Raw genomic sequence first — 9,935 nt, 5'->3', positions numbered from 1 at the left:
GCTAATTCTTCAATACCCGATTTCTTTTTCACACCCACACTCAAACACATTTCCGCACACACCATGAAAAATGAAGAAATGTGTCTCTCTTCCTTTTCACATCTTAGAAAAACCCAAACCACCAGCGCGTGGGAGACACCAGGCCACAGACACAGGAGTCTGCTTCCCATGGCCCCACATTTGCATACTCCTTAAACTATCATTAACAACATATCGATTTGGTATTTTCAGCCAGTTTTTAGTATTGCATTGAAGTGGGAGATGAGTCTGAAACTCACCGCTTCTTAAAGGGACTTTAAAGGGACTTTCAGTCTAGAAGGGGTTCCAAGATCCCATCCTTCCAGAGCTGAAAGGTGGCTCTCGGGAATGGACACAAAAGCAAAGCAACTGGAATAGTGTTAGATATTTCGGATACTCACTTAACTGTCATTTATTCTAACAAGGCAAGGACTCACTTGTTAATACAAAAAAGGAAGCATTCGGCTTTGAAAATCCATCGTTCCACAAATGAATAAATACAGCAATACGATGGCACTGCAGGTAAGAGCTGTGATTTCTGAGGTTTGAAATCGATGATAAGAAATGCATCCAATAACTTCAGAGCTGAATACAAAAATAAAAAAAAGAAATCTTTATAGTGAATGTTCACTGTTTAAAAAAAAAAAACTAACGGAAAGTATTACTGATCCTGAAAATGAACTATTTAGAAAATTAGAAAATCACTTATGTGGAAAGTAAAAATACTGATGGTAATTTCTAAAATCTGATTTTCAATACTCAAGATCTTTCAGATCACTTAGGAAGATTATGCGGTAACGATATTATGACTGGATGTTCCAGTTACACTTTTTTTTTTCAGGAAAACTAAACATGTTGTGAATGGTAGGGGCCATTTAAAGTATGCAGGACCCAAAACAGACAGTCAGCCTTACATGTACCACATACAATCAACGTTTCAACCTCTAGTCTATATCACAACTGGTTATTGAATTTAAAGCACCTGAACATGGCGATTTTCTTTTCACTTCACAGCCTACAGTATTAAACTGAACACTGTAACTTGTTCCACTGCAGTATGTCATGCAGCGTCCATAGAATCAGGTTAAGTGGTGTATAAGGCATATTGGAACGAGTTAAAAATTATTTTGTACCCATTTAAAAGTTTATTCTTTTGGACGCAGGGGTTCCTGAATGCCTCGGTCATCATGTGTGTTGTAAATCAGCTGGAGAGTCTGTTAAAGTGTAATTCATTTGGTTTAGGATGGAGCCGCGGGGATTGCAAGGGACTGTCGCCATCCCGGGGGGTGAAAGGTGTCCTCAGAGCTGGGGGTGGGAATAGCAGCTGTGACACCACACTCAGAATTCCAAGAAGACGAGGACGCCCAGGGCAGGCAGCAGGAGTCCCAGGAGACCTGACGACAGGGCAGACGCACCTACAAAGTAACCCAAAGCAGCACGTTACTTCATCATACCAATCTCCGACACAGCGTGGTGGAGTGCAAGACCCTGCAGGGCCCTGCAACCGACTGCTATGTTTGAGCACTTATTTATTTGAGAGAGAAGGCGAGCGAGAGCAAGCCATGGCTGAACCAGACCAAAGACGAGGGTGTGCACCTCGATCAAGACCTTCCCCGGGGTGAGCCCTCAGGGCTGCCTCTCCAGGTCTACTAGGCAAGATGTTGATCAAGGTCTCCTACACTCTGCCCTGGGACACTCACATCCGTTCTTATCAGTGAGGCTGACCGCCTGCCCCCACAAATGGTCCCTTTTACAAAGTTCCTGTCAGTTTAAGAACAACAAAAGCATTCATTTGATGCTTTGCATATGAGTTTGACTGGACTCTTGATTTTAAGTTTTTTGATTAACTATTTAAAAATAAGATGATTATTAATGATCACGATGTCTCTAGTTCCTAACAGAAGGTGAAAAGTCAAATTGAAAGCATATAGAATGAGTAGAAATATTATGCTGTTATATGCAATGATTATGTAATAGAAATATAATAAATGGAAAGCCATATATAATTTTTAAAGGAAATAAAGCAGGGTTGGGCATTGTGGAACACCGGGTAAAGCTGTGGCGTGGGACATCCCATCCGAGCGCTAGTTCTAGTCCTGACTGCTCTCTGCTTCCAATCTGGCTTCCGACCAATGGCACCTGAGTGGTGCTGCATGCCATCCCATCTCACAAGGGAGACCAGATGGAGATACCAGTTCTTGGTCTCAGCCCAGCCCAGTCGTGGCTGTTGCAGGCACTAGGGGAGAAGCAATGCTTGAAAGATCTCTTTCTCCCTCTTTCAAAATCCAGCACCCTGCCTTTCAAGCGGATGGAAAACAAGCGCTAAAAGCACAGTAGAGGAAACGCGAGTACAGACAGTAAGAATGGCAACGGAGCAGGTGACATCGGGTGACGTGGAAAGACTTGGCGTTAGTGCACCTGCAGTGGTGGAGGACGAGTCCTGCCAGACAATGACGTGAGGAATGCGTCTCCCATCACGGCCCCTAAAGTGCTTCCACTTTTACCTACACAAACTCCGTAAGGTATCCTGCCGAGAAGTAACCGAGAAAATGCTGCAAGATGATGCAGACTGATGTTAGACCCTGGGAGGCATCCCGGAGAGCTACCTGTGACCCAGCTGGTTTATGGGGCCACCTTTTGTGTGCATGAGGACTCTTGGAAGCAGTCACCAAGAGGGACCAGGCAGCCCTATTCCTTACTTGCATGCGCCACAGGCCAGGCTGTGGGGACCTGTTGGCAGGCCGGGCATACGTAAGAGGTTTTGGGTGCATTTGGGGAAGTTTATTTTCTAAACTTGACACCTTGAAATCATTCTTTTGTAGCATATTAAAAATCATTAGGAATAGCCTATTCTTTGTAACATTCTATTCAAGTCAGGAAGACTCAGGGCATCTCTCCTGCCCTTCTCATCATCAAAAACAGATTCATGCTCCCTGCAAGGCAAAACAGTCTCATTCCGACCTGTATGTGGTGTGCTGCCACCTCCCTGCCTGCTGCCTTTGTGAGAAGGCATTGTCAAATAGAGAGAGCAGTTCTGAAGGACCACACACACACAACCCTCTACTACAGTGTGGCAAATCCTATATTCTGATGTTATACATATTTTAAGAAATTTAAGATACATGCAAAGAGATCTTCCATGGCTGTTTTACCTCCTCCCCCACAAAAAATACTAGCAACAGCTGGTACTCAGCCTAGCTGAAGCCAGGAGCCGTGAACTGGGTCCAAGTCTGCCACGTGGATGGCAGAGTTCAGATACTGAGGCACCCCAGCAGTCTGCACTGGCAGGAAGCTGCAATGCGAAGCAGGGCGCAGACTTTACGCTACGCATGTCATCCCAGGGTCCGATTCTCCAGCCTTCGTAACTCAGGCCCAGGTGCATGGCTCCCATTACTGTGGCCTCAAGGTGAACAGGGGTCAGACTCAGACAGGCCCAGGGACCCCGTGCTCTGGGCTAATTGTGTCCAGGGCCACGGCACAGAGGGAACAGCAAAGGGGCAGCATCCCAGAGGCCACTGTAGCCTTGTAGGAGTCTTTCTTTTAGCTTTCTGGTGAAACATCACACCAAAGCCCACAAGGGAATTTATTCTGACATGGGCCAGTGGCTAGCCTGCACCCTACATACACTGCGCCACCTTCCACACTCACTCCACGGCTTGCTGGGTCCTGACGCCTAGCCTGAGGCTGGAGGGGACTCCGTCTTCCCCCTCTGCCCCTTGGCCACAGCCACCTTGGGGAGCTGAGCCCTCTGCATGCTGGACCTTCCCAGCTGTGGCTTGGCCTGCAGCAGATGGTGGCTGCTGGGAGAAGCTGGATGCACTGTGGACATGGTTCTCAAGGTCTGGTGTCGGCATGAAAACCAAGAACAGTCTCCTAATTTGTGGCTTTGGTAGCAGGGTATTTGATTTATTTAAGATCAACTCCTCATGTTTACGAGTGTTATATTTAATTTCTTTAATGGCTTGTGCTTATGTAATTGTGGTCTTTGTCTTCAGTTCTTTGCCACGTTCTGAGTAGAAATTACAGACTGGCTAAATTCCTATTTAAAGTTGTTTTGAATGTGAATCTGTGTGTTCTTGATGGGGTTTCAACATACAGTAGCTTCATGTCTTATAAAATCTGTTCCGTACGACTTCTGTCAAGCCTGCTCCTAGCCCTCCTGTGGCACTGAGTAAACACGTGCTTTTCACATGCCTGGCGAATGGCAAACATGAACAAACTGTGGATCTTGTGAGGCGTTTTCCCTATCAGAAAACCGTCACGCCAACGCAGGCTATGTCTCTTCTGGATTCCCTGGATTTTGAAAAATCTCAGCTCCAGCAATGACCTCCTCCCAGAGGCATTCCTGCTCCTGGCAGAGGACACTGAGGCAGGCAGTTCCAGAAGGTTTTGCAATCAACACAGAGCTGCTCCGCTTGGCCTTCAACAGCTGGCTTTCCTTTCTGAAGTCTACGTCCGGCCATCACAGTCGAACCTGACTTGCCACCACCTGGCTGCGGCTACTGACTCCACAACGCTCAGACTTCTCTCTGCATGGCCTGGAGATTTGCCCACTTCATCTTGTCAGCTGTTGAGAGGCGCCAGTCCCAGTGTACCAGTGTACTGGAAGTGCTCAACCCCCAACGGTGAACAGATCAGTCAGTTGTTGCTGAACATTTCTGATTTCGGAGTGCAAGGTGCCGAGAGCTCGCAGACGGGACGCAGGGAACCAATGCAGCAGGTGGTCAGAGGCGCCTTCTGTGACCTGCAGCCATGGAGCCTTTGGGCTACTTCTGCAGAGTTTCCTGGGTTCTGCTTAACTGTTTTGCACAGTTTTCTTGCTCAGTTCAAGAGACTCCTATTTGCCCAAGTTAACAGAGTGCAGCTTTCATCATTTCAGCAAGGAGTTTATAAATGTGTCAGTGCTCTTCTCTTGCTCCATGAATGCTGGGAAATTTTCTTTAAAAACTGTTCAGTTTGTAACGAACATGTCAAGTCTGCACTCTGATTGGGAACTGAAAATGTCCTTGCACCACCCATATTTCCACCAGTCGTTCTAATCTTCTTTTAGTTTCTCCACTATAATTCAAAAATTTAGCTGATTGATAACAATTGAATATCGTTACACAGATGTTTATATATGTGTATAATACACAGTGTTGAAATCAAGGTAAACATGTCTATCTCCTCAAGTAGTTAATGTTTATTTCACAGCAAGAACACTCACAATCCTTTTCTATTTTCCTTTCAAAAACAAGTACGTGGGGGGGGGGTGGAGGGCAGTGTTCGACAGGCTAACCTACCTTGCAGCACCTGCAACCTATTAGGGTGCCAGTTCTAGCCCCTGTTGATCCACTTATGGCCTGGAGACGCAGTGGAGGCTGGCTGAAGCCCTTGGGCGCCTAGACCCAAGTGGGAGACCCAGAAGAGGCTCTCTAATTTTAAAAACAAAATCTATTTTACATATTTGAAATCAGAGTTATAAAGAAAAAGAAGACGAGAGAGAGAGAGAGAGAGAGAGAGAGAGAGAGAGAGAGAGAGAGAACCACTTCCCAGATGGCTGCAGCTGCCAGAGGTGAGTGAGGCCGAAGCCAGGAGCCAAAAGCTTCATTTGGTTCTCCCTCCTGGGTGCAGGCCCCAAGGACCTGGCCATTCTCTGCTGCTTTTCCCAGGTGCCTTAGCAGAGACCTGGACCACAAGTGGAGCAAATGGTATTTGAATAGTAACTCACACGGGACTTGCCCCGTAGGTGGTGGCGTAACCTGCTATGCTGTATGTGGTCTCCTAGACCCTCTGTCTTTTTTCCACTGGTCTGTGTGTCTGTTCTCACGGGAATATCACAGTGTTTAATCACTGACAATCTGATTTACAGTTTCAAGTCCAGTAGTATAACGTTTCCTTCTTTGTTCTTTCTGCTAATGACTGCTTTGGCTATTCAAGATTTTCTCTTTCATTTTTTGTGGTTCCATGCAAATTTGGGATTGTTTTTCCAGCTCTGTGAAGAAAGAAACTGGTTTTCTGATACAGACTGTGGGGAATCTGCTGATCCCTTGGATTGAGGAGCTCAGGCTGCAGTGACTGGCTGTGCAGTCCTGTCTAAAACCCAGATTTCACTCCATCTCTACGCCCAGGACGACAGGCTGGCAGGAACAATGTGGGAAATTGCTTCTTTCCTGTCTTCTTCACTGTTTCTTCTTATTCAACCCAAATCCGACACTGTGCTCTCTCACCTGGCTTCCCAGGAGCGCTGAAGGCGTGTGTTACATGGCTAAATGCTGATCAATGACATTTCAAAATGCTTGAAGCAATCCACAGTAGATTTCTAAGGAACTTCGAGACAAGACACCAAAGCTAGGAACAAAGTTCAGGACTATTCACTTGTGACACACTAGGTCCCACCTGCCCTGCTCTCCTGCTTGCCTGGCTTTGCCAGCCTGAGGTTTTCAAGTGGTTTTCCTGGGAGTGCCTCTTCCCTTCTATAATAGACATTTGTGTTACTATTTGTATAAAATTTTTCCTTCTGTCTACATTACTTGGTTCAGTTCTTACATTTTATTACACACTTAATTACTGTCAATAACTAATACAGAGCCTTTCAAAATCTGCTTTTCCTTCACTCACAATTTATCAATGTGGTCATCAAGTTCACCTGATTCGGTCTCCATTCCAGCTCCAGAACCTCTCTCTATCTTTACTGCCTTAGGAATTCAGACCATGATCAATTCTTGTTTCATTTAAGGAAAAACAAAGGGCACAAAGTTACACAGCAAGAATACAGCCTTTGCTGCAGCCACACCCATCCTATCTTGACTTGTACATCCGGTGCTCCCAATTCACTGAATGAAACATCTTCACGGATTCCTAGAGTCAGCATTTGATTCCTCAGACTGGAATGTTGTTATGTCTTCCTTTATGCCTAGAAAGTTCTCAGTAACTCTCCAAGATTCACTAAAAGTGTCATTCTTTGAAACAATCATATATGGGTTTCATTATTTTCTCCTCAGTGCTTGCTTCTGTAACACACACTAATTTCTGCTGTGATCAATCTCGCAGCTTTAAGTTGATGGCATCTTGACAACAGATACCACATTCATATTCACCTTCAGGTGTCCAGATAACAGGTGACACCAAACATCGATTGGTGCTTAAAACATTTTGTTGAATGATTTAATGGTCAAGATTTCTTCACCCCGTTACTAAGTCCCACTTAGATTTCCCCCTCTGCTCTACAGGTCTACCACGATCTCCCTTTGTATTGCACATCCCAGAAGGAAAATTCCTGAGAAAAAAAAAAAAAAACTAGGTACGGGATTAGTTTCCTTTAAAATCCCTACTTGTTTGTATATTCACGTCAAGTAATCATCCCATCTAACCACCACTCACCAAACTACTGAAGGCAAAAATGTCAACAAGCCGTTCACATTCTGATATTCAACACTGTGAGAAAAACTTAGTTATCCAGCCTGAGCTAGATTCTGCAATATGAGTCAAAAAACAAATAGAATTAACCAAGAGAAAGCAACTGCACATTAAACTTTGACAATATTTTGTTTTTCTTGTAGAAGTTCTGCCAGGGTAGTTGAGGATGGTTAAGTGTTATGTGCTACCCTTCTGGTTTTCCGTAATGATTGTGGTCCAACATAACCTTGGTGCAGGACAGAGGCCGTTACTTTAGAGGGACATCTATAGGTAAAGTTTTCACTTGGCTGTGTGTTCAGTGCTTTAGATGTTTTAGTGTAACTGGGTCAGAGCAACTTTCTCCTTGAAAAGGTAATTAACATACAGCAATCTGAGTTGTTAAGATTCTGTTCCTCTAAGGACCACATAGAGTCTGCAGGCTCGCACAGTGGCAGAGGCCATGGCAAATTCCTTCCCACACACTTTGCAAAGTCTGGCCTGGAGAAGGCTGATGAAAGGCCTGCCTCACCCAGCGGGCACCATTGCTAATCCTGCAGTGTGGCTGACACACGAGGATGTGGCTGCTTCTGGGGGGCCTTTGCTTTTTCTTCTTTAATGTCACATCATGTCACGTCCCTGCTTCAGGTTTCTAATCTATCTTTTAAAAATCACCGTCTGGAGCTAATCACATCTGGACATAATGTAAAGTTTTAGAGCACATGCTTTGGTGTTAGAATTAAATCCGTGGAATTTTGGCTCCTGACTCTACCAGCCACATGATGCTGGTAATGTTACTTAATCTCTCTGAATTTCAGTGTTTTCAACAGTAAAATGGCACAAGCCACAATTAATCTGTGTTACTGTAACAAGGATAGAGAGGACTGGGTATTATAAACCAGCATTTGAGAGTTGGTAGTGATTCCAGTTATTATAGTTATAAAATTCTTTTCTGACCTGCTTCATTTGTCATAAATGGAATGCCCTTCATTTGTGGTCTCTGTGGAGCACACTCCAAAGAAAGGCAGGGACTCACTGTAACAGCACAGACGGGATTCAGGAAGCAGCTTGGGTCCAGAGCACCATGGAAGATGGGTGTTCAGTGCTATTCTGAAGCTATGCCTTTGCCATTTGCATTTCGGAGGTGATGCAGACACAACAGGGGCCAGGTCCTGCAGGGAGACACACTCGTGCTTCTCTCTGAGCAGGAGCAGAGCCAGACTGGGTAATGGGGTGGGCAGGAGGGGAAGAGGTCACTGCTGACAGAGGGACACTGACATGACCCAACCTGCAGCCAAACATACTACGCATTCTGTCTAAGGAGGGAGTGAGCATCTGCGTGCATCAAGTACCTGCTAGAACACACGAGTGCCTTCCAATTCAGTGCCACTGTCTTTGCAACAGGGCAGGGGGGCAGCTGTGTCGGCAGGGGAGTAGCATGGGATGTAAGCTGCCAGCCCTCTCTACAAACTCATGCCTCGTGGTGGCATCCTTACCCACTCCCAGGTCCTGCAGTTGGCTTCTTGTCATGCCATCCCGCTCTCTGGGACACATCTGTGTGCTGTTGTTACATAGCTCATCCTAACCCTCCGAAGGCAGCCTGAACATCACTTCTGAGAGGCCTCACACCATCGCTCCACCCACATCTTACTGGTTATGCTCGCCACTGGGACTTCCTTGGATTCTTAGGAAATCACACTATTGCCATTTTTCCTGGTCTGGTGCATCATCATTTATCAACCATTCTGCGACAACAGCCTTGAGTGTGTCTCCTTCCTTCTTATCCTCCTATTACACATGCTTTCTGCAATCACCAATATGACCTTACAAGCAGGAAGTCTGACTGAGCTAGTGCTACCTTAAAGGTTTCCTACGACCACATCCTTCCCTTTGGAAAACGGCAGCTCTCCCTCAACTTGGCCAGGCTCTCTGATGTCTGCAAGGAACTACACAGAAAATGCAAGGCCTGTGGTCACTCTGCTCACACATAAATACACAAACACGTGCTTCTCTGTGGCTGTTCACATCGGCATGACCAAGGGTCCTTGTTAACGCACATTCTAAAACTGATGCCCAATATATAAAAAGCCAGATGTGCTTAATTAAAAGGTGCGTGCAGTATACAATGGTGTGCTTTTAAACTTTCTCTTAACCTGGCTCACAGTGATGTGCAGAAACCAGAGACTTTTTATCAGATGTTACAGAACGCGTTGGAGACTGCAGCGTGTGCTGACGAAGAATTTGCAGTTTTCTCTCGGTCTCGATGCTCCCTGCAAGCACTCAACAGCTCAATGAGACTCACACATCACCACGGCTAAGAACAGTCCTAAGGCATGTCCAATAGCAAGTGTCAAGCTTTGCACAAAACGGATCTGTGGATCAGTACAGAGCTCTAAATTACAAGTATGCCAAATTATTGTTGCTATCAAAACTGCTTCAATGCAGAAATCACAAATTAATTCTACGCCCTTTGTTACAGCCTGTGGCATGTCAGATGGCCCCAGGACTGAGGGCTGAAAAGGTGAATTTGGTGGATAAAAGCT

At 45.5% G+C, this 9,935-nt stretch overlaps 1 protein-coding gene across 1 annotated transcript in view; it reads right to left on the bottom strand.

Moving 5' to 3' along the window:
* Positions 1 to 857: 857 nt before the first annotated feature.
* CNTN1 (contactin 1) overlaps positions 858 to 9,935 on the bottom strand; it is a 69,828-nt gene continuing 60,750 nt past the window's right edge. The window contains exon 23 of the mRNA XM_040978887.1: positions 858 to 1,433. Coding sequence (XP_040834821.1) covers positions 1,357 to 1,433 — 77 coding nt within the window. The 3' untranslated portion in view covers positions 858 to 1,356. The remainder of the gene's footprint in view (positions 1,434 to 9,935) is intronic.

This window comes from Ochotona curzoniae, unplaced genomic scaffold (genome assembly GCF_017591425.1).
Source record: "Ochotona curzoniae isolate NIBS_2020 unplaced genomic scaffold, NIBS_Ocur_1.0 contig_2927, whole genome shotgun sequence".
Lineage (NCBI taxonomy): Eukaryota > Metazoa > Chordata > Mammalia > Lagomorpha > Ochotonidae > Ochotona > Ochotona curzoniae.
This window is presented reverse-complemented; position numbering and strand designations above follow the sequence as displayed.